Consider the following 25,462-nt stretch of genomic DNA (forward strand, 5'->3'; position numbering starts at 1 on the left):
AGGAAGCAGCAGTTGGGTTACTATGGTGACATCACCTATAAAAACACAACCAAGACCTTACTTTATGAATGAGATGTCATTTTTATCCATCTTTGAAGATTGATTCCTGGATGCCATTATAAGACACATCATTGCACAATGTGTGAATCACTAAATGGTCTGTCACTGTCTAACAGAAGACAACTGCATTGGTACCAATTTCTTTCTATATGTATCTATTTAAATCTCTCTGTATCAGTGGAGGCTGCTGGGGAGGAGGACAGCTCATAATGTCTGGAACGGAGTGAATGGAATGGCATCAAACACCTGGAAACCATGTGTTTGATGTATTTGATACCATAAATTCCGCTCCAGCCATTACCACGAGCCCGTCTTCCCCAATTAAGATGCCACCAACCTCCTGTGCCCTGTATATACTCACTTTACAAGACACATAACTCCTTTCAACACCAGTAGCAATCACACATTTTTAGGGTATATCATGAGGTTGGAGTAAGATCTTTCAGATACAAAGGTGCAACTGACTGGAATAATTTACATACCGAAATCAGGACATTACAATCACACAGTGAATATAAGAAAAGCCTTTTTCGAATGTTAAGAACAAACTGTTTGTGTTTTTATGTTATAAAAGCATCACTATGTGAAGATGTTTGTAAATTGTATCTATGTATTATAGGTACTTAGTTGTATTACTTGTATTAGTAGTGTTAGCAGTAGTTTTTATTAGTTGTAGGCCTATTAACTTTTTTATGCTGTTAATGTACTTTTTTTTGTTATTATTTTTTTTAAATTATTTTTAGACCGTAGTTGTCATATTATTCTTGTTATTAAGTATTGTTTGTTTGTTTATTTTTTTTTATTTGGACACGAGATGGTGCATCTCAAGAGATTTCATCCTTGAAAATATCAAATAAATAAATAAGTACATTTTCATAAAACAAAGATGTTCTGTACATGCTAAGAAAAGTCTGCTATGCAGTAACTGCTATGCCCTTTTCCCCTGTAATAAGGTGAGAAGTGTTGGGATATAATACTGGGGCAATATACTGTATGACCCCAGAAAAAAAGATTTGCAGAGAGAGTGAGAGAAAGGAGTAAAAAGGGAAATGACAGACAGACATACAGAGGGGATTCAACCACATATTATGGTGGAAATTACAAGATTATGTTATAATACTTTTATTGCGTCAAATGGTTGTTTTATGCAACAGAATAAAGGATTTATATAACTATTCTGTGTGTGTTCTACTGAGGATGGGCCTCTGGGAGATAACACTGACAGGAGATTTATGATGTCTTTTGGGTGATAAAACCTAAAAAGACTGCATTCCAGAGCATGAGTTAATGTTTCTGTTCTATATGCTACCAGGGAGAGATGACCCCAGTGCCAGACACTGGTCTCTACACAAGCATAACTGTTTTTACAGCAGATACTGTCTGCTGTGAATTATAAGTCTCTTTCATACAAATCTTAACCTTGTGACCCATTCTATACATCTGTTGTTTATCATGTAGGTTGAAAGGGGTGTATCTTAGCTATAAAATACCTTTGTACATTTGTCTCAGGGCTCTCAACGAGTCATCTGAGGGTAACTCGACGACCAGCCATCATTATCGTAGAGCATTCAATCGATTTACTTTATATGTGTGCGTTGTATTGACCTACACCCTTATTAATAAGTGATTAAATATTTAGTTTAAGTATAACTCTGACTTGTGTGATAAGTTTGTCTCTCCTCATTTGATAGTAAAGAAACCATCCCACCTACAGGTGCTATATTCCCAGCCCATATCCCAAACCACATCCCAGTGGCACTACCCCCTTTCGTCAAAGACCAGGTAAAAGCCATGGTTAGTCAAAGGGCTGAGTCCCAGTGCCACAGGCACACGAGGCAGCACGTGGTGGAGAAGGGCCAGGAGAGCCAGGCCAGAGTACCCAGGGCTAATCCCCTTAGCGCCAAGGTCAAGGACTTGCTAGGAGGGAGGGACACCTGGGGAGATACCGTACGCTACCGGCTGCCACAGCATAGGGGGTATATAGAGACAGGTGTCAGTGTGCATGTGTGTGTCTACAGCATGTGTGTTAGTTGGCTGAAGTCCTCCTTTAGGACGTAGGGTTAGAGCGTGTTCCGGAGGCTTTTAGCATTCAGTTTAACGTAAAGTAATCACAGCAGTATCTCAAGAACAGTTGCTCACCTGCAGTTCTAGACCACTGGCACATGTCCTGCTCTGAGTCTGAAGATGTGGCTCACCTCCAGCCTTACACACTCATACAGAAACTAGAGCACTGTATCTCAGTCATTGAACTTTTATTTCCATGAAGCTTTATAACCCTGGCCTACTTGTTTTTCCCTGAACTCTAGTTCTAGAATTTGAACGCCATCTATTTCTCTACACCATTAGCCTATTCCTCCAGTTCTATCTCTAGAACCCACCTGCAGCTCCAGAACCTTGACACGGTGCCTGTGGTTCCTCAGCTCCTCCTGAAGCTCTGAGATGGTCTCCCTCAGCGACAGAATCTGCTGTTTCCTCTCCTCGTTCTCATGCAGCCAATAGGAGACTTCGTCTGTGCAACGGAACATGTCTGGACAGCGCTGGTCCTCAGTCTGGGGCAGGGTGGCCACCAGACGGCACATCCCATCCTCCATCACCTGGTTACTGTAGTCCCCGCACTGGGAGCCCCCGCCACCACCGCCAATCTGATGACTAGTAGGGTCTTCTCCATGGACCTCCCGGACCAGGAGGAGACACAGAGCCAGCCACAAGCCCAGGAGGGGTAGAAAGGCCATTGTTCTCCTCTGGTTGGAACGTCCTAGCTTGGTCAGAGAGAGTGGTCTGTCTGGCTCTGGAGACTGGCAGGTTCAGGTTCAGGTTTAGCTTTCTCTCTGTAGGAATAGCAAAAAAGCCTTAGTACTATAAAATCACTGCACACTGGTAGGCCTACATGTACCACCAGATCATCATTACATTACTTAGCAGATGTTCTTATGCAGAGCAACTAGGCTTAAGTGACTTGCTCAAGGGCACATCAACAGATTATTATACCTAGGCAGCTCGGGGATTCAAACCAGCGATACTTCAGCTATTGGCCCAACGCTCTTAACCAATAGGCTACCAGCCGCCCCATCGTAGTCCAGACACTTATGTCTCACATATTCATAGTTCACACCAATGCCCACCTCCCAACCACAACCTTTGACCTGCACTAATAGCGTGTGAACTCTGAGCACTGAAATGACTACTAGGTGAACCTACCATGTTATAATAGTTGAATTGCATCATAACTGATATACATGTTTTCAAATGACTGAGTAGCATTTACTGACATACAAATACATAGGCCAATGTATCTCAAACCCCCCTCCAAAACAACATACTATTTAGTCATTCTATTTATTCATACAACACAACACAATAAAACCCAACAACAAACCCAGTATAGAACCCCCCTGTGCATGTACAGAGTTAGCTACAGAGCTGCTGTAAACAAAGAAATTTGGTATTTCTTTACCTCTCTCCTGGCCAGTCTCTCGCCCCTGTCCTTACACCATCCTGGTCGTAAGACCCTCCCCATTCCTCTCCTCTCCGTCTCCGTCGTTCCTTCTCTCCTCCAATCTCCACCTCTCTTTCTCTGTCTATCTCTCCGTGTGAAAGAGTGATTTAGAGCAGTGTGGCTGTAACACAGTGGACATCTTATCCCCATAATCCACCTTAGAGGATTCCCCTGAGGGAGAGGGAAAGTGAGGGAGGGAGGGAGGGAGGGAGGGAGGGAGGGAGGGAGGGAGGGAGGGAGGGAGGGAGGGAAGGAAGGAAGGAAGGAAGAAGGGAGGGAGATGCTGTGAAATTAGGATTAGGGATGAGCTGGGATGTGGACATGAAGCTAGGGTGAGGGGTAAGGTTAGGGATGAGCTGGGATGTGGACATGAAGCTAGGGTTAGGGATGAGCTGGGATGTGGACATGAAGCTAGGGTTAGGGTTATTGATGAGCTGGGATGTGGACATGAAGCTAGGGTTAGGGTTAGTGATGAGCTGGGATGTGGACATGAAGCTAGGGTGAGGGGTAAGGTTAGGGATGAGCTGGGGTGTGGACATGAAGCTAGGGTTAGGGTTATTGATGAGCTGGGATGTGGACATGAAGCTAGGGTTAGGGTTAGTGATGAGCTGGGATGTGGACATGAAGCTAGGGTTAGGGTTATTGATGAGCTGGGATGTGGACATGAAGCTAGGGTTAGGGTTATTGATGAGCTGGGATGTGGACATGAAGCTAGGGTGAGGGGTAAGGTTAGGGATGAGCTGGGGTGTGGACATGAAGCTAGGGTTAGGGTTATTGATGAGCTGGGATGTGGACATGAAGCTAGGGTTAGGGTTAGTGATGAGCTGGGATGTGGACATGAAGCTAGGGTTAGGGTTATTGATGAGCTGGGATGTGGACATGAAGCTAGGGTTAGGGTTATTGATGAGCTGGGATGTGGACATGAAGCTAGGGTGAGGGGTAAGGTTAGGGATGAGCTGGGGTGTGGACATGAAGCTAGGGTTAGGGTTATTGATGAGCTGGGATGTGGACATGAAGCTAGGGTTAGGGGTAGGGATGAGCTGGGATGTGGACATGAAGCTAGGGTTAGGGTTATTGATGAGCTGGGATGTGGACATGAAGCTAGGGTTAGGGTTATTGATGAGCTGGGATGTGGACATGAAGCTAGGGTTAGGGTTATTGATGAGCTGGGATGTGGACATGAAGCTAGGGTTAGGGTTATTGATGAGCTGGGATGTGGACACGAAGCTAGGGTTAGGGTTATTGATGAGCTGGGATGTGGACATGAAGCTAGGGTGAGGGGTAAGGTTAGGGATGAGCTGGGATGTGGACATGAAGCTAGGGTTAGGGTTATTGATGAGCTGGGATGTGGACATGAAGCTAGGGTTAGGGTTATTGATGAGCTGGGATGTGGACATGAAGCTAGGGTTAGGGGTAGGGATGAGCTGGGATGTGGACATGAAGCTAGGGTTAGGGTTATTGATGAGCTGGGATGTGGACATGAAGCTAGGGTTAGGGTTATTGATGAGCTGGGATGTGGACATGAAGCTAGGGTTAGGGTTATTGATGAGCTGGGATGTGGACATGAAGCTAGGGTTAGGGGTAGGGATGAGCTGGGATGTGGACATGAAGCTAGGGTTAGGGTTATTGATGAGCTGGGATGTGGACATGAAGCTAGGGTTAGGGGTAGGGATGAGCTGTGACGTCATCCTGTTCTCAGAACATTTAGTTTTATTCTGTACGTAAATACGTAACACTCCATTTCGTGTGATGTTACATTTTTGACTCTATGTATTAATTTGTGGATATCCATCACCCATTTCTTATATGTTACAAATTACAATTCGTATTATAAACTCAACAAAAAAAGAAACGTCCTCTCACTGTCAATTGCGTTTATTTTCAGCAAACTTAAAACCTTTTCTCAATGTGCTGTTTTCACTTTGTAAAAAATCGTTCCCAAATTAAACTGCCTCGTACTCAATTCTTGCTCGTACAATATGCATATTATTATTACTATTGGATAGAAAACACTCTCTAGTTTCTAAAACCGTTTGAATTATATCTGTGAGTAAAACAGAACTCAAGTTGGAGCAAACTTCCTGTCAGGAAGTGAGAAATCTGAAATCAGGCACTCTGTTCTAGGTTAAGTTTATTAATTTGCATGTATTCTATTGGTCGACATGCACTGCATACGCCTTCCGCTAGATGTCAGCAAGCAGTGAGAATTGGAATGGAGTTGCTAGGCAGATCTGAGGCCATATAAAGGGTCTTGGTACGTGGGGTACACTCTTTTCAACATTCGCCATGACGCAAGACAGACCTCAGGATGGCGTTCTGGAAAGCTCTCGTTATAGGCCTTAGATATATCCGGCTCTGATTTTATTCGATATAGGTGTTAAAAACGTCATAATGTAGTTATTTTAAACCGAGTTATATCATTTTATATCAGTATATTGCGATTTTCGGAATTTTCTTAGTGCTGCGTTATAGTGAGTTGGGCACGTCTTCGCCACATGGCTAATGTTTACTGCTAATTCCAAAGTTGAAGGCGACAATCTACAACCGAGCAACGATTCTTCTGGACAAAGGACAACTTGCCCAAGATTCTGATGGAAGCTCATCAAAAAGTAAGAACTATTTATGATGTTAATTCGTTGTTCTGTTGAAAAATGTCAAACTACTATTCCGCCATTCATTTCGGTGCGGTCTCGCTTTAACGCACGCTGTATGTCGTAGTAACGTTAATTTTAAAAATCTAACACAGCGGTTGCAATAAGAACTAATGTATCTTTCATTTGCTGTCCAACCTGTATTTTTTAGTCAAGTTTATGATTAGTTATTGATTAGATTAGGTGCCTCTCCCAAGATTTCTCCCGACATTTTGTTGGCAGCTTGGCTACTATTCTCATTGTATAACCACGATTTGTGCCGCTAAATATGCACATTTTCGAACAAACTCTATATGTATTGTGTAATATGATGTTATAGGACTGTCATCTGAAGAATTCTGAGAAGGTTAGTGAAAAATGTAATATCTTTTGCTGGTTTATTCGTTATCGCTAATGTTGGCTTGAATCAATGCTGTTGTGTGGTTGGCTATTGTAGTAAGCTAATATAATGCTATATTGTGTTTTCGCTGTAAAACACTTAAGAAATCTGAAATATTGTCTGGATTCACAAGATCTTTGTCTTTCATTTGCTGTACGCTGTGTATTTTTCATAAATGTTTTATGATGAGTATTTAGGTCATTCACGTTGGTCTCTGTAGTTATTCTAGTTGATTTGGTGAGAGTTGTGATGGTGGCTGCAATGTAAAACTATGATTTATACCTGAAATATGCACATTTTTCTAACAAAACATATGCTATACAAAACATATGTTATCAGACTGTCATTTGATGAAGTTGTTTCTTGGTTAGTGACTATTTATATCTTTATTTGGTCGAATTTGTGATAGCTACCTATGCAGGAAAAAAATGGTGGGAAAAAAAAGTTGTGTCTTTTGCTATGGTGGTTAGCTAATAGATTTAATAATATTTATATGCTAGTATTTACTTGTGGCGCTATGCTAGGCTGTGCTAGTCAGCTTTTTTACTGATGAGGGTGCTCCCGGATCCGGGATGGTGACTCGTGAGAAGTTATGTGTAAATATTTGTATGAACATAACAAGATTCAACAACTGAGACATAAACTGAACAAGTTCCACAGACATGTGACTAACAGAAACGGAATAATGTGTCCCTGAACAAAGGGGGGGTCAAAATCAAAAGTAGCCGTCAGTATCTGGTGTGTCCACCAGCTGCATTAAGTACTGCAGTGCATCTCCTCCTCGTGGACTGCACCAGATTTGCCAGTTCTTGCTGTGAGATGTTACCCCACTCATCTACCAAGGCACCGGCAAGTTCCAGGACATTTCTATGGGGAATGGCCCTAGCCCTCACCCTCCGATCCGACAGGTCCCAGATGTGCTCAATGTGATTGAGATCCGGGCTCTTCGCTGGTCATGGTAGAACACTGACATTCCTGTCTTGCAGGAAATCACGCACAGAACGAGCAGTATGGCTGGTGGCATTGTCATGTTGGAGGGTCATGTCAGGATGAGCCTGCAGGAAGAGTACCATATGAGGGAGGAGGATGTCTTCCCTGTAACGCACAGCGTTGTGATTGCCTGCAATGACAACAAGTTTAGTCCGATGATGCTGTGACACACCGCCCTAGACCATGACGGACCCTCCACCTCCAAATCAATCCCGCTCCAGAGTACTGGCCTCGGTGTAACGCTCATTCCTTCGACGATAAACGCGAATCTGACCATTACCCCTGGTGAGACAAAACCGCAACTTGTCAGTGAAGAGCACTTTTTGCCAGTCGTGTCTGGTCCAGCGACGGCGGGTTTGTGCCCATAGGCGATGTTGTTGCCGGTGATGTCTGGTGAGGACCTGCCTTACAGGCCTACGAGCCCTCAGTCTAGCCTCTCTCAGCCTATTGTGGACAGTCTGAGCACTGATGGAGGGATTGTGCGTTCCTGGTGTAACTCGGGCAGTTGTTGTTGCCATCCTGTACCTGTCCCGCAGGTGTGATGTTCGGATGTACCGATCCTGTGCAGGTGTTGTTACATGTGGTCTGCCACTGCGAGGACAATCAGCTGTCCTTCCTGTCTCCCTGTAGCGCTGTCTTAGGCCACATCTGCAGTCCTCATGCCTTCTTGCAGCGTGCCTAAGGCATGTTCACGCAGATGAGCAGGAACCCTGGGCATCTTTCTTTTGGTGTTTTTCAGTGTCAGTAGAAAGGCCTCTTTAGTGTCCTATGTTTTCAAAACGGTGACCTTAATTACATTCCGTCTGTAAGCTGTTAGTGTCTTAACGAACATTCCACATGTGCATGTTCATTAATTTTGTATGGTTCATTGAGCAAGCATGGGAAACAGTATTTAAACCATTTACAATGAAGATCTGTGAAGTTACTTGGTTTTTATTTCAATTATTTTTTTCAATTATTTTTGAAAGACAGGGTCCTGAAAAAGGGCTGTTTCTTTTTTTGCTGAGTTTATGTTACGCGTTTGAAGTGTCTTAGAACACTGAGCCACTCGGGAGCCCATAAAAAGGGTTAGGGGAAGGGAGGAGCTGTGATGTGGACATGAAGCTAGGGGTAGGGCAGTGGCGGCCCGTCATTCAGGGCAGATGGGGCTGTTTGAACCCCACATTTTTTGCAAAAAAGAATAAAAAAATAAATGTTTTGTTAAAAAAAAGTGTGTTTGCCTGTTTTGCATGTTATTTTAGAATTAATACGTGTCACATATCATTTTGCAAACAATGTAAAAAAAAAAAGTACATATCATTGAGTTAATAAAGCTGCATATAAACATTCTCTCTTTTTAGTTTTCTTGAGTAAGGCAGCTTCAAAATGCAGGTGTTTCAGCCTAGCTCGTTGCGTCGTGAATGGTTCAGTGTTCTGTCACTCATGGGGACACTCCATCACCACCAAGTCTAAGGGTAGAGCTAAAAAATTGTTGCCCCTTGGCTGTTGCCATTGAGTTACATTAGAACTGCCCATCCAAGAAGTCTCAAGGTCATTGGCCACAGATAAAATGACGTCAAATCACGTTATACAGTATCTACAGTAGCTTTGATTGGACTGATCATGTCAACATCATATTCTCAAAATCTTAGCTAGCAGTCATCATGAATCAAGTCGACAACCTACTGGCAAATCCTTTTAAATTCTTGTCATATGAAGAGAAATAATGTAGAGAAATTATAAATAAAACGTATCGGTGCTCATCGACCATTGTGCGTAAACATTACACAACAAGTTGGAAATCGCAAATTCATCAGTGAGTGGTTTGGAAGGAATCAGTGGCTAACTGTTAGCATTGCAAAGCAATCATTAGCCTGCTATTCAGTGGAGTGGCTTTGTGGTCCCAAGTCTAAGATCTATGGGTCTATTCTCCTAGTTTAAAATGATAAACATTCAACATTGGCCATGCTGTCTGATTTGTGCCGCGCTCAAAACAACTGTTAACTTGGAACTGCAAAATCTGACTTTAGTGAGTTCAAGACAACTGGGAAATCAGGAAAAATTTGCTACGACTGGGAAAATACATTTTGAACTTTCATCCAACTCGGAATTGTAAATCAGGAACTCGGGCCTCTTTCTAGTGCTACAACCTGAAGATCAGTGACGTTGTCATGAGTCAACCTTTTTTCCGAGTTCCCAGTTGTCTTGAAAGCACCATAAATCCAGTGTGACAGACTTTGATGACAAAGTTTGATGACAAAATTCGCCCATGAAGGGCCGCCGCGCCACCTTCCTGTTCAAGTGAGCACAGCACAATAAGGTGAGTAGCCCATGTGCCTCACCCTAATAATTTGGTCTATTTTCACCTCTTAATTTCACCTGCTGTTCTGACTTGGTAGTGCACATTTAGCCTATAACCTGTTTTTGAGAAATGTAATCATAGAATATTGTAAGAGCTTTCATTGTCTGCTTATATGCTCCCTTTATTTATCCTACGGTTCTGACTTGGTGTACAGGGAGAACACTGTAAGAACAGCCCATATTCTGAAGACAAGGCTCTGCTGATAGCCAGGTGTAGCAGTGGTAAGGATTCAAGCCATGGTGCTGAAAATAAAGCTCTGCTGTTGGGGCAGCTTTATGTAGTCCATACTGTAACATTGTGGGCATCATTTGTCACCGTTTTAGTGCAATTAATGTACTGTTTAGTATTGTGGCTTTGCTGGCATGCATCTAAAATAATGTTGGAGGGTTTGTTCCACCAAGATTCACACGCTAAAATCGCCACTGTGGTAGGATTTAGGGATGAGCTGGGATGTGGACATGAAGCTAGGGTGAGGGTTTAAAAACCTTAACTCAAGTTTCATGTCCACACCATGGTTCAAATCCATCCCTAGCCATAACCCCAATCCTAACCCTTAAAACTTTACAGGCTGTCATGTAAAGAAAGTTTCCCTATCCCTGAGTTTATAGGGCTCTTAAATCAACCTGAAATATATTGTTTTGATGGCTCATAATAAAGCATATACAGGTGTAAGATCTTAATTTGATCAGTTTCTCACAGCAGGAAAATAATCATGCAGCAACAGGAAATGTGAATTATTATGTGAATTATAATTAATGGACATTTTTGTAGGGGTTGATACATTTTTTGTTAGGGCAAATCAAGTCTGACATTTTTAAGTGGAAATTGCTAAATTTAGAAGCCTTTTTAAACCTTGAATACACTACAAATGTGCAGGAAATTTCCAGCAACAACAAGGTGATCAAATTAAGATCCACCGCCTACAGGTTATGTTGGAGCATTTTGACATTTCCATGGCATCAATGTAGATTACCCACTTCACACTTAATTCATGTTCAGACAAGCTTGCTGTTGAATAACTATTTGACAGAGCACAGAACAACTTTCCTAGAAATGCATGCCAAATATCAAAGTGTGTGTTCATCTGGTTTCATGTACATTTGAGTAACCAAACATTAAAAGCCTCCTAACCCAACCAAAACAAACAGACGCACGCGCGCACACACACACACACACACACACACACACACACACACACACACACACACACACACACACACACACACACACACACACACACACACACACACACACACACACACACACACACACACACACACACACACACACACACACACACACACACACACACACACACACACACACACACACACACACACACACACACACACACACACCAAGTGCAGGTCTTTGAGCTAATGGTAGGATTTTCATTTTTTTTTAAATCAATCTTGAAAGTGGCAATCTGCAGTAGCTACATCCATGTTTGGACTTGTAAATTAATTATATTATATTCGTTGAAATGTATCTTATACATGCCTCACACCCCATCAGAACCCCAAATATAAGCATGTTTTACTCCAATGTTTGTAAACTAGGTAAATGTAAACAAACACTATATAGCCTCAAAAACTCTCATTTTGATATCATGGATGGCCATAGCCATGCATCCATAGCTCTGCCAATGAATTTGAGAGTGGGTACATTTATCCAACCTCATCCATCCCTCAGCTTTCAACTGAATCAGAGGCGGAGGTAAGCTTTGTTAAAGTTTCAACTGCTGATGTCCCCTTTAAAGCAAAAAAATACAATTGTTCAATACTCTTTTCAATATACTTTTTGCAACATCAAAGCAACATTTTATTGGAGAGAGAAAAGCGTTATGTTTGGAATCCACCATGTCACCCTCTGACATTCTGTGGCTAGCCTAAAGTTCCCTTTCTGTTTACAAATCAATTCCAAATGTACTGTAAAGTGGGTAAAACCTTTGTTTCGAGAAAAATCTGTCAATAACTAAGTGTAATTGCTTTCTTTCTCCAGCCCCTAACAGAGATTTCTGTGGTATTTTTCTGTATCTTATTTCCTTTAATTATACGGAGCAGTCACAATGGTGTATTCAGGTCATCATCCACTGCAATGGAAGCCATTGTTTTTCACAATGTGTGTGTAGCACAAGAGGTTGATGGCACCTTAGTTGGGCAGGACAGGCTTATGGTAATGGCTGGAGTGGAATACATGGAATGGTTTGAATAAATCAAACACATGGGTTCCATATGTTTGATGTCATTCCATTCGCTAATTTCCAGCCATAATTGTGAGCTGTCCTCCCCTCAGCAGCCTCCACTGATGTGTAGGGTTGCAAAGGGAAGGTATACTGTATTACTGGTAACTTTATAAGTTTATAACATGTCAAATAAATTACATCGTAAATTAACACAATTTTAATATTTACTTTTTTTTATGACAAAAGCTGTACAACATTATCCTAAATATAACCCATCAACTTTATGAATACCGTTGGTGTTAAAAGGGAGGGCTTCGGCATGAAATATCCTTAATATTTTGACGTGCTTTTACTTATTTTCATCTGTCAATATGTGTTTGCTGTAAATGTAAATAGGGTTGCAGAGTTCATTGGAATTTATTTAATTGTTGATTAGATGCTTTTTAAAATTAATTAGGCTGTTTTCTCTTGATCATAATGGTCTATCCACTAAAAACTCGTGGACAATAATATGGACACAGATATAAATACATGAATACATGAATACATTTAAAATATATATATTTAAGAATAAATTCCTAGTTACCATAGATGGCCAAAATTATAGATAATTCTGTTTTGCAACCCTACAGTGTGTGTGTGTGTGTGTGTGTGTGTGTGTGTGTGTGTGTGTGTGTGTGTGTGTGTGTGTGTGTGTGTGTGTGTGTGTGTGTGTGTGTGTGTGTGTGTGTGTGTGTGTGTGTGTGTGTGTGTGTGTGTGTGTGCTTCAATCCTGCATGTGTGTGTGTGTAAGGTGGAAAGAGTGTTTGCTTGCCCCTCTACAACCCAACTTCTAAATGTTTATTAAGGTGTAATAATAATGTGTGATCATCAATGAGTCAGATTTCTGATATAAATTTGATCTGGCCTTAAATGTTTTCCTTGATGAAAACCAATGGAACCAACTCAATTTGCACGCTGCCCGCTGCTGCCCTTTCTCTTATGAAAACATGTTACTCCACATCACTCCTCCGTAGCTGATTAGGTAGCAGTGTTTAGCACCTCTTTGAGTATCCATCTACTGACAATAGGGGCTGGAGAGAACCTCAGATCCGGTGTCAGCGTCACCTTTTAAACCCAGAAAGAGATGTGTCAATTTTCCAACGTACACATATGATTCAAAAACTGATTAACGCAAAGAAACACAACGTTAGTTGCTATGACATGACTCAACAAGTGGCAGCTATCTGCTAAGACCTCACCTGTCATCATGTAACGTGAGCCAGCATCGATTAGAGAGAGAGGGGGAAAGTGTGTGAGTGTGGAATTTCCTATGACCTCCCCACCCCTAGCCCCCTACCCACCCACACGTGTCTTTGGCTACAGTATAAAAGGAGCTCCCACCTCACAGACATAGACACAGGACAAATTCCTACAAAGAAATTGATCAGACAACCAAGGGAAGAGAGAGAGAGAGAGAGAGAGAGAGAGAGAGAGAGAGAGAGAGAGAGAGAGAAGGAGAAGGAGTGATTCCATTCTGCGCTGTGAGATCCTGCAGAGAAAGACAGGAGACCTGTGGAAGAACAAAACGATAAAGTGAAAGAAGGTAAGAAAGATGAACCTGCTAAAGAGCAACAGCAAACTTCTGCATCCTTTTCCATTCATGCTCTGAATTAGCTGTTGTCTTATTTTGTTGAGAATTATTAGTAAGACTTAGCACTAGGTTGTGAGCATAAGTATGATTTTAGATAATTGCACAGGTCTATTGCATGTTAACATTCCTACCCTGAATATTAGCAGAGGTAAGCTGACTAATCTGCTTATCTGCAATATATATTTCATTATGTTTTAAATAGATTTGTTGGATAAATTTATGGCTGATAATGTTCATCTCTATCAAACACAGATTAGTAAATTGGCATTTAAATAAACATAGAAAATTTACTATATATCAACTAGGATAACTAATATTCCAATTATTTAGGACACAAATGATTGGACACATCCAACACTTGTACTATCAAATAATGATGAAATCAATGTTAAAACCTCTAACGAGTCACAAACCCCGATCCGGGATCCCCCCCATCAAAAAAGCTGACTAGCATAGCCTAGCCTAAAGCCACAGGGATATCATATAATAAAATGCTCATGAAATCACAAGTCCAAGACACCAAATGAAAGATACACATCTTGTGAATCCAGCCATCATTTCTGATTTTTAAAATGTTTTACAGGGAAGACACAATATGTATTTCTATTAGCTAACCACCATAGCAAAAGACACAACTTTTTTTTCCCACCATTTTTTTCCTGCATAGGTAGCTATCACAAATTCGACCAAATAAAGATATAAATAGTCACTAACCAAGAAACAACTTCATCAGATGACAGTCTGATAACATATTTATTGTATATCATATGTTTTGTTAGAAAAATGTGCATATTTCAGGTATAAATCATAGTTTTACATTGCAGCCACCATCACAACTCTCACCAAAGCAACTAGAATAACTACAGAGAGCAACGTGAATTACCTAAATACTCATCATAAAACATTTATGAAAAATACACAGCGTACAGCAAATGAAAGACAAAGATCTTGTGAATCCAGACAATATTTCAGATTCTTTAAGTGTTTTACAGTGAAAACACAATTTAGCATTATATTAGCTTACTACAATAGCCAACCACACAACAGCATTGATTCAAGCCAATAATAGCGATAACGAATAAACCAGCAAAAGATATTACATTTTTCACTAACCTTCTCAAAACTTCATCAGATGACAGTCCTATAACATCATATTACACAATACATATATTGTTTGTTTGAAAATGTGCATATTTAGCGGCACAAATCGTGGTTATACAATGAGAATAGTAGCCAAGCTGCCAACAAAATGTCGGGAGAAATCTTGGGAGAGGCACCTAATCTAATCAATAACTAATCATAAACTTGACTAAAAAATACAGGTTGGACAGCAAATGAAAGATACATTAGTTCTTAATGCAACCGCTGTGTTAGATTTTTTAAATTAACGTTACTACGACATACAGCGTGCGTTAAAGCGAGACCGCACCGAAATGAATGGCGGAATAGTAGTTTTACATTTTTCAACAGAACAACGAATTAACATCATAAATAGTTCTTACTTTTTGATGAGCTTCCATCAGAATTTTGTGCAAGTGGTCCTTTGTCCAGAATCATCGTTGCTCGGTTGTAGATTGACGTCTTCAACTTTGGAATTAGCAGCAGACATTAGCTATGTGGCCCAGACGTGCCCAACTCTTCATAACGCAGCACAAAGAAATATCCGAAAATCGCAATATACTGATATAAACTGATATAACTCGGTTTAAAATAACTACATTATGATGTCTTTAACACCTACATCAAATAAAATCAGAGACGGATATATCTAAGGCCTATAACGAGAGCTTTTCAGAATGCCATCCTGAGGTCTGTCTTGCGCCATGATGAACGTTGAAAAGAGTGCACCCCACGTTCCAAGACCCTTTATATGGCCTCAGATCTGCCTAGCAACACCATTCCAATTCTCACTGCTTACTGACATCTAGGGGAAATTGTATGCAGTGCATGTCGACTCTTAGATTACATGCAAATGAATAAACTTACCCTGGAACAGAGTGCCCGATTTCAGATTTCTCACTTCCTGACAGGAAGTTAGCTGGAACTTGAGTTCTGTTTTACTCACAAATATAATTCAAACGATTTTAGAAACTAGAGAGTGTTTTCTATCCAATAGTAATAATAATATGCATATTGTACGAGCAAGAATTGAGTACGAGGCAGTTTAATTTGGGAACGAATTTTTACAAAGTCGAAATGGCGCCCCCCTATTGACAAGTTATAAGTAAGAATTCAAATTTGGTAACGTTTAAAGTTTCCTGACAATTTAAACAAAGTTTAACGAAGTTCTTGCAAGGTGCATATCAAAGGTTTAATAAAAACTGCTCCTGATAATAATAATTTCAAACAATAATGTAATGCACTACTATACTGCTGTGTATGTGAGCGTCTCCTTGGAGAGCGACGCTTAGTGCTAGAGGATGGTTTATAAAAGGTACATACTGTAGAAGGCACAGACTGTTACTGTGACTGTGAGGTCTGCCCACATACCATCTATTCATTACAATAGCGAAGAAGGTGTGATTATTCAGTTCCAATACAATCAAATCTGTCTAATACAACACCAAATCATTCAGTGAGATTATTGTCGTAAAGTAGAGAGATGAGAAATATTGATTAGGTATCAATTGATCAGGGAGAGGAAATTTGAACATGCATGCATGGACTACCAACTCATAACATCACTTTTTGTAGTAATAATAATATAAAAAATATATAAACTACTTTGTTAGTAATTAGAAGAATATTGGGGGAATACTTATTTTACTGTAACTTTCGGACACAAAGGTATACTTGTGTGTCAATGTATTTGTCATCATCAATTGAGTAGAGTTGAAAAGTTACTGTAAAATCAATGGTAATTTCCCCCCAAGATAACCTTTTTTTTAGCAATTCAAAAGCAAATGGCATTTCCTCCTCTAGTCTTTCTGACGAAACAATGCAATCTCCATAGACAAACATTGGCAGTAGAATGGCCCGTACTGAAAAGCTCAGTGACTTTCAACGTTGCACCGTCATAGGATGCCACCTTTCCAACAAGTCAGTTCGTCAGATTTCTGCCCTGCAAGAGCTGCCCCGGTCAACTGTAAGTGCTGTTACTGTGAAGTGGAAATGTCTAGGAGCAACAGAAGCTCAGCCTCGAAGTGGTAGGCCTCACAAGCTCACAGAACGGGACCTCCGAGTGCTGAAGCTCGTAGCGCATAAAAATCTTCTTTCCTCGTTTGCAACACTAACTACCAAGTTCCAAACTGCCTCTGGAAGCAACGTCAGCACAATAACTGTTAGTCGGGAGCTAAATGAAACGGGTTTCCATGGGCGAGCAGCTGCAAACAAGCCTGAGATCACCATGTTCAATACCAAGCGTCGGCTGAAGTGGTGTAAAGCTCGTGCCATTGGACTCTGGAGCAGTGGAAATGCGTCCTCTGTAGTGATGAAACACGCTTCATCATCTGCCAGTCCGACGGACTAATCTGGGTTTGCCAGGATAATGCTACCTGAATTCATAGTGCCAACTGTAAAGTTTGGTGGAGGAGAAATAATGGTCTGGGGCTGTTTTTCATGGTTCGGGCTAGGCCCCTTAGTTCCAGTGAAGGGAAATCTTAATGCAACATTATACAAAGACATTTTAGAATATTCTTTGCTTCCAACTTTGTGGCAACAGTTTGGGGAAGGCCCTTTCCCATTTCAGCATGACAATTCCCCTGTGCACAAAGCAAGGTCCATACAGAAATGGTATGTCGAGATCGGTGTGGAAGAATTGTTCCAACATCTAGTGGAAAGCCTTCCCAGAAGAGTGGATGCTGGTATAGCAGCAAAGAGGGGACCAACTCCATATTAATGCCCATTACTTTGGAATGAGATGTTCGACGAGCAGGTGTCCACATACACTACATGACCAAAAGTATCTCACTACACTGACACTCCAACACACAAACACGGGGACACACACATATGTATTTTGACGCCACACGCACATGCATTCACATTCTTCACATACACTGCTGCTACTCTCTGATTATTATCTATGCATAGTCACTTCACCCCTACCTACATTTACATATTAAATCGATTACCTCAACTAACCCGTACCCCTACACATAGACTCGGTACCGGTACCCCTTGTATGATCATTTATTAGGGTATTTTCCAAACATAGTTACAGCTTTTTTAAAGAAAGGTCATCAAGTAGAATTGAACCAGCAATCTGCTATCTTACAGCCCCCTAGGCTGCTTAGTCTGCTAAGGCACCAGGATAGAGCTGTTTCATTCTTTACATAAAGCTGTTCAGTCACAGACACAGCAGGGGTTCAACCTGTGAAACCCAATTCCTGCATTTGAATATAAAAATTGATTTTATCAAACAAAACTATGCTACATTTTTATCTCTGGGACCCTCAGGATTAAAAATCAGAGCAAGATTACTGAATGTAAGTACATTATTTACCTTCAGAGGTGAATGTATCAAACCAGCTGCCGTGATAAAAGTTTTTTTTTGTTGTGCACTCTCCTCAAACAATAGCATGGCATTTTTTCACTGTAACAGCTGCTGTAAATTGGACAGTGCAAAATTAGATGAACAAGAATTTAAGTTTTCTTCCCATATAGGACATGTCTATGTCCTGGGAAATGTTATTTTTACTTACAACGTCATGCTAATCACATTAGCGCACGTTAGCTAATGTGTCCCCCATGGGGGGACACCGATCCCGTAGAGGTTAATCAAAGAATTATGTCTCATATTTGCCTTTGCAATTGAGATAGAAAAATAATTAATTTAATCGTCTCTTTCTTTCAAATCCTAATGTTTCCATTGGATTTCCCTTTGCATTGAAATCCTTAAATTAAGATTCAAATTATGGCTATAAGATTCCAACTACGGCTTACTCTTAGTACATATTCACATCTATTTACACCTCACCACAATCTATCATGCAATAATACAAATGTAATATGATTTCTGAAATCAAGTTTGTAGGGAACTAAAAGTACTGTATATATAATTGATTGGTAGAGTAAGAAATAAAAGAGGGTATTTCTTTTTCTAGATGTAGTTATCCTCTCTCTGCAAAGACAAACATCCCAACCTGCAACTCTTGACAAAACGCTGTAAACAGCTTTGTACTTGTGTTAGTCCCATCCTAGTGTTGTGGTGGATTCATTCCTGGGATAACACTCCAAAGATCCCAACTAAATGTTTTGGGAACTTTTAAATAACATTCTGATTAAGGCGAGACAAGTTTCCACAGACGTAGATCTATTGAGTTTGTCAGAGAACTCCACAGCAGTTAGAATGCCATGACAAAACACTCACAGTTACATTGTAACTCAATACTTCGTTCATTTTTTCAGTCACTGTTTTAGTATGTTCAGTAAAAGTATGTTGTATGTTCAGTAAAAGGTGTTTTCGTTATTATTTAAGGCAACACATTCCTGCCTTCATACAGTACCTGGTGTTAGTACAGTATGTTCGGAACATTCTTGCAAAATCAGAGGTATGTTTTTAATATCCTAATACAAAGATTGTATAATCATCAACACAACTGGACATATTTTGTGTTATTAGAATTTTTGAGGGGAATGTTCTTAATAATATGTTCTGAGAACATTTACAGAACCAGTTATGGTTTGCTGGGATCTTTTTCTGAATGAAAATACATAATTGGATGTTCTAGGTTCTATTATAGAACACCTGGATGGTTATCAGTGATGGGATGACTGAGGTACAGCCACAAGGTTAAGGATATAGGGAACAGGAGCAGTGGTTTGTCAACTTTAACATGTGCTAACTGCTAACTTAAAGATAACAGGGGGCAGTAGACTAGGGGAGATGCGTCACAAGGCCATTGAAGGCTGCCTCCCATTCAGAGACTTCCTTTGCACATCTTCCACAGTATTTTATAGAAAATGTTCCAGTGTATGTGTGGGACAGGTGCATGAATGAGCTCCATATCTGTGTTGTGTGTGTGTGTGTTCACAAGGGCACTGATATATAGGAGCAACAGATAAACAAAGGTCAGTGAAGTCATCCAAGAAAAGAATGTCTGAGCGTCACATACGTTGGGTGATAGAATTCCAATGGTATGGGTTCTAATCCATCCTTCTTATAGTTTGCCCTTCACCAGTTTACCTGTGAATACTGCATTCGTTCATACATACTTTTTATACAATGTAAGGGCTTATTTCAGATTGATGCAGGACAGGAATAAAGTTGATCAAGAGGAAGTAGAACTGCTGGTGAAATGACCACCGACTCAAGCCCTATTCCTCTATGCGCCTCATCATCTGCAGTCTATTTTCATGACGTGTTTCAGATCAGAATTCAATAATTGTACATGTCTTTGTCATTGGCTAATCCTCCCTGTGCCTCTGTGTGTCTTGTGCAGTGATAGGTTGAATATGGTGTGTGCGTCCTGGCTGTTAGCGGTGGTGGTGGTGTGTGTGTGCAACCCCAAGGTGGGGGGGCAGTGCTGGGATAGCTCCCACTGCAAAGACCTCCCTTCAGAGGACAAGATACTCGTGAGTCAGAGTTAAAATCATCACCTTCATTCATTAATCATCATCAAATCAGTATAAGATTTAATCATCACGTATAGCAATTTTCATCACTCACTATTCATGGATTGTTCTTTAACCCATCCATCCATATATCACTAAACACTGTTCCTGTCCATCCATTTGTATTGAACTCCCGTCTGCTGTTCTTCTTCCGTCTGGCAGGAGTGCATCCACCTGTTCAGGTCTGGGCTCCAGGACGAATCCCCAGAGCCCAGATCGGCTGCCCAGCAGTCCACTGAGGAGAGCCTCTCCCTGGGCATCATGTTGGCAGCCCTGACCTCTGGAGAGAGAGCCCTGGATGCTGACCCTGAGCCCCACAGCGACAAGAGACACTCCTACTCCATGGAGCACTTCCGCTGGGGCAAACCTATTGGGCGCAAACGCCGCCCCATCAAAGTCTATGCCTCCAGTCTGGAAGGGGGGGACTCCTCCGAGGGCAACTTTCCCCTGCAGGCACGCAGGCAGCTGAGCAGCTGGGAGGACGAGATGGCGGGAGCTCTGGGTAACCAGGGGACCAAGGCTCAGACCAAGGTAGTCCCCAGAACCCTCACTGTGACGGGGCTGCAGGATAAGAAGGATGGGTCCTATCGGATGGGTCACTTCCGCTGGGGCAGCCCAACCGCTATCAAGCGCTACGGTGGCTTCATGAAGCCATATGCCCAGCAATCCCACAAGCCCCTGATCACGCTGCTCAAGCACGTCATCCGTAAGAACGAGCAGTAGAGGAGGGCAGCAAGAACAAGGGATAGAGGGAAGGGAGGGGAGGGATGGGATGAGTGTAGTAAAGAGGAAAAGAGGAAAGATGAACTGAATGTTTTGAAGTACAGTGGCAACTGTTGAAAACTAAGGGTCGTATTTAATCTGTAGCCAAGTTTCCAGAGTAACACAAAAAACGAATTATAGCTCCACAATATAAAACAATGAAACAACAAATAAGTCAAAATCATCTTTCTTATATACATTTCAGACAATTTATGGTATGTTACCTGTAAAAAAGATAAGGCAATGTTTATAAGGCCCCCCTTTCAAACAGCCCCTTATTTACAACTTTTTTGCAGGTATGCCCTTTTATACATATCAGTGGGTAACTTGCAAATTGGGAGGGTAGGTGGTGCCGTTAAACAATGGAAGTGTTAATTAATTTGCCTGCAAAGAAGCGGAGAACCATACTGTACACAGACCTGATAGCTGTATTTTGGTTAGAGGGTCTGTGAAAATACAGGAATCATGACTAGGTCTTTAGCTGGGTTTTAAATTACCAAGTTTTTTTTTAGCCTTACCCCTTTCAGATTGACAAAAAAAAGCTTGTACTGTATAAAAAGCTGGCATGGTAAAAGTGGGATTTTTGTCTGTATATGAAAGGGATATTAGCATTGCCCTAGATAGCCTATAACGGTTTTGATTGGATATGACCATTGATAGCTGTAGAATTCATTTATGGCCTTGGCTTGAATGCTGTATGAGAAAGTATAAATTGAAGGAAGTACTTAGAAAGTCTTCAGTAACAGTGACCATACTGAATACTGTGTATAGATGACAGACTGGGGTAGGGAGTTTGTATGAGAGAAGATCATTTCAAATGGAATACTATTTTTCCTCATTATTTTTATTGAGATAAATTGTACCATATTGTAAATGTATATATTAAACAGATACTGCTTTGTGGCAAGCAACACAAATGACTTCCTTTTTTGTACTGTACATTATGTTTATTTGAGGTCTACCAAACAAGCAACCAAGATAAAAATTAATGGTGTTGTCAATATACAGGTATAAGCAGTGGTGATTTTAGCATGTAAATCTTGGTGGGGCAAAAATAAACAAGTGGGATGCATGCCAGCAAAGCCACTACACAACACAACACTAAACAATACATTAATTGCACTATAACAGTGACAAACGGTGTCCACAAACTGTTAGGGCCTACATAAAACTGTCCCAACAGCAGAGTCCCAACAGCTGTCCCAACACCTTACCACTGCTACACCTGGCTATCAGCGGAACCTTGTCTGGCAGCAAAACGGTTCATTCAGTGTCATTTACTGCCTTTAAAAAAAACATTGCTGATAATGGCTGACTTGCTTAAACAAATGTGGTTTCTAATGACAATTGAAATGTACAAACTATGGCATAAGGGGGCGACAAGCGGATAAAAGGCAATCCGTAATTTCGATTAAGACATTAATGAGCAAGCTAGAACGGACATAGTCAATATAACTATTTGTTTAGCACTATTGAAATGTACAGCGACAGAATTCCATGACCTTGAGTCTTCTTGGATGGGCACTTCTAATGTAACTCTATGGCAGTACCTAAAGGGCTAGAATTTTCTAGCTCTACCATTAGACTTGGCGGTGACATTGTGTCCCCATGAGTGACAGAACACTGAGACAATCATGGCGTAATGCTCTGTATTTTCTGCTGGCTTGCCCCACCACCACAGAAAGCACAGAGCTAGGCTGAAACACCTGCTTTTTGGAGCTGCCTTCCTCAAGGAAACAAAAAAGAGACAATGTTTGTATGCGGCTTTATTAACTCAATGATATGTACTTTTTTTTTACATTGATTGCAAACTGATATGTGACACAGTCTATCATTCTCAGGCCTTTTATATATACTCTACAGTTAGTGAAAGTCTAAACACCCCTTGCACAGTCTTCACATTTTGCTGTCTTAAAACTAAATCCAAAAACGGAATATATTTTTTTCCTACTGATCTACACAACCTACTCCACATTTTCAAAGTCATTATAAAAAATTATAGAAAGTTTACCACACATTTTGTTCCTTAAAAGTTATGGGACCATACATTTTTTATTTCCCATTGGTTCTGGGAACGAAGCCATACAGTGCATTCGTAAAGTACTCTCAGACCCCTTGACTTTTCCCACATTTTGTTACGTTACATTTTTCCCCCCCATCAACCTACACACTATACCCCATAATGACTAAGCAACAAAAAAAACAGAAATATAACATTTACATAACTATTCAGACCATTTACTCAGTACTTTGTTGAAGCACCTTTGGCAGCGATTACAGCCTTGAGTCTGCTTAGGTATGACGCTACCAGCTTGGCACACCTGTGTTTAGGGAGTTTCTCCCATTCTTCTCTGCAGATCCTCTCAAGCTCTGTCAGGTTGGATGGGGAGCGACGCTGCACAGCTATTTTCAGGTCTCTTTCCAGAGATGTTTGATCTGGATCATGTCCGGGCTCTGGCTGGGCCCCTCAAGGAGTTTCAGAGACCTATCCCGAAGCCACTCCTGCATTGTCTTGGCTGTGTGCTTAGGGTTGTTGTCCTGTTGGAAGGTGAACCTTCGCCCCAGTTTGAGGTCCAGGTTTTTGTCAAGGATCTCTCTGTACTTTGCTCCGTTCATCATTGCCTCGATCCTGACTAGTCTCCCAGTCCCTGCCGCTGAAAAACATCCCCATAGGTGCCTTTTGGCAAACTCAAAGCGGGCTGTCATGTGCCTTTTACTGAGGAGTGGCTTCCGTCTGGCCATTCTACCATAAAGGCCTGATTGGCGGAGTGCTTCAGAAATGGTAGTCCTTTTGGAACGTTCTCCCATCTCCACAGAGGAACTCTAGAGCTCTGTCAGAGTGACCATCAGGTTCTTAATCACCTCTCTGACCAAGGCCCTTCTCCCTCGATTGCTCAGTTCGGCCGGGCGGCCAGCTCTAGGAAGTGTCTTGGTGGTTCCAAACTTCTTCCATTTAAGAATGATGGAGGCCACTGTGTTCTTGGGGACCTTAAATGCTGCAGAAATGTTTTGGTACCCTTCCCCAGATCTGTGCGTCGACACAATCCTGTCTCGGAGCTCTACAGACAATTCCTTCGACCTCATGGCTTGGTTTCTGTTCTGACATGCACACATCTGTCAACTGTGGGACCTTATATAGACAGGTGTGTGCATTTCCAAATTATGTCCAATCAATTGAATTTACCACAGGTGGACTCCAATCAAATTGTAGAAACATCAAGGATTATCAATGGAAACAGGATGCACATGAGCTCAGTTTCGAGTCTCATAGCAAATGGTCTGAATACTTATGTAAATTAGTTATTTCTAGTTTTTTATTTGTATTAAATTTACAAAAATGTCTAAAAACCTGTGTTCGCTTCATCATTATGGGGTATTGCGTGTAGATCGATGAGGAAATGTTTTAATTTAATCAATTTTAGAATAAGGCTGTAATGTAACAAAATGTGGAAAAAGTCAAGGCCTGAATACTTATTAACGCTTGTTCGCTTGCCCGGTGCAAGTAAAAAAAAAAAAAAAGTAATTGACAAGAATAATATACATTTACGTTGTCCGGTGGACAAAGCAACAATATCAAACAATTAGGCTACTCCGATCAGAATTGGATCAGTATCCTCCGAATGCAAAGGGTTGCACACTATTGTCCCAATCTCTGCAGAGCGCATCGGAGTATAATTATTGTAGGCCTGCATTGACAGGCTAAAGCAGCATTTCAATCATGGAGTCACAAGATGCGTTTTTGAGATAAAAGCATGCCTAGTTTAGTTTGGTCAGCAATGAAAATCCTGGAAAAATCATGGTGTGTGCATCACCTGCGTGTGCCAGTGGGCCGTTGCCAGAGGAGAGAGAACGAGAGAAAGACATTGTGCTGGAGGTAAAATATTTATATACAACAAAGCAAATCAAATTTTATTTGCCACATGCGCCGAATACAACAGGTGTAGACCTTAGTGACATGCTTGCTTACAAGCCCTTAACCAACAATGATTTAAAAAAATAGATAAGTAAAAAATAGAAAATAAAAGTAACAAATAATGAAACAGCAGCAGTAAAACAACAAGCGAGGCTATATACAGGGTGCACCGGCACAGAGTCAATGTGGAGGCTATATACAGGGTGCACCGGCACAGAGTCAATGTGGAGGCTATATACAGGGTGCACCGGCACAGAGTCAATGTGGAGGCTATATACAGGGTGCACCGGCACAGAGTCAATGTGGAGGCTATATACAGGGTGCACCGGCACAGAGTCAATGTGGAGGCTATATACAGGGTGCACCGGCACAGAGTCAATGTGGAGGCTATATACAGGGTGCACCGGCACAGAGTCAATGTGGAGGCTATATACAGGGTGCACCGGCACAGAGTCAATGTGGAGGCTATATACAGGGTGCACCGGCACAGAGTCAAT

At 41.3% G+C, this 25,462-nt stretch overlaps 1 protein-coding gene and 1 pseudogene across 1 annotated transcript; one reads left to right on the plus strand and one right to left on the minus strand.

Moving 5' to 3' along the window:
• Nucleotides 1-13,353, minus strand: part of LOC129825647 (angiopoietin-related protein 7-like) — a 20,199-nt pseudogene extending 6,846 nt beyond the window's left edge.
• A 131-nt stretch (nucleotides 13,354-13,484) lies between these two features.
• Nucleotides 13,485-21,969, plus strand: LOC129825246 (pro-opiomelanocortin B). Its single transcript, XM_055885178.1, has 3 exons — nucleotides 13,485-13,687; nucleotides 20,119-20,251; nucleotides 20,453-21,969. Exons 2-3 carry the CDS (start codon nucleotides 20,132-20,134, stop codon nucleotides 21,011-21,013), a joined length of 681 nt encoding a protein of 226 aa, XP_055741153.1. The 5' UTR covers nucleotides 13,485-13,687; nucleotides 20,119-20,131; the 3' UTR covers nucleotides 21,014-21,969.
• Nucleotides 21,970-25,462: the final 3,493 nt, after the last annotated feature.

The sequence above is a fragment of the Salvelinus fontinalis genome, chromosome 27 (genome assembly GCF_029448725.1).
Source record: "Salvelinus fontinalis isolate EN_2023a chromosome 27, ASM2944872v1, whole genome shotgun sequence".
Lineage (NCBI taxonomy): Eukaryota > Metazoa > Chordata > Actinopteri > Salmoniformes > Salmonidae > Salvelinus > Salvelinus fontinalis.

What these genes read in the sequence shown, in the direction of transcription:
- LOC129825246 (XM_055885178.1), top strand. Translation starts at nt 20,132, where the DNA reads ATGGTGTGTGCGTCCTGGCTGTTAGCGGTGGTGGTGGTGTGTGTGTGC. An exon ending in CTTCAGAGGACAAGATACTC is followed by an intron (nt 20,252 to 20,452) that starts GTGAGTCAGAGT and finishes TCCGTCTGGCAG; the next exon opens with GAGTGCATCCACCTGTTCAG.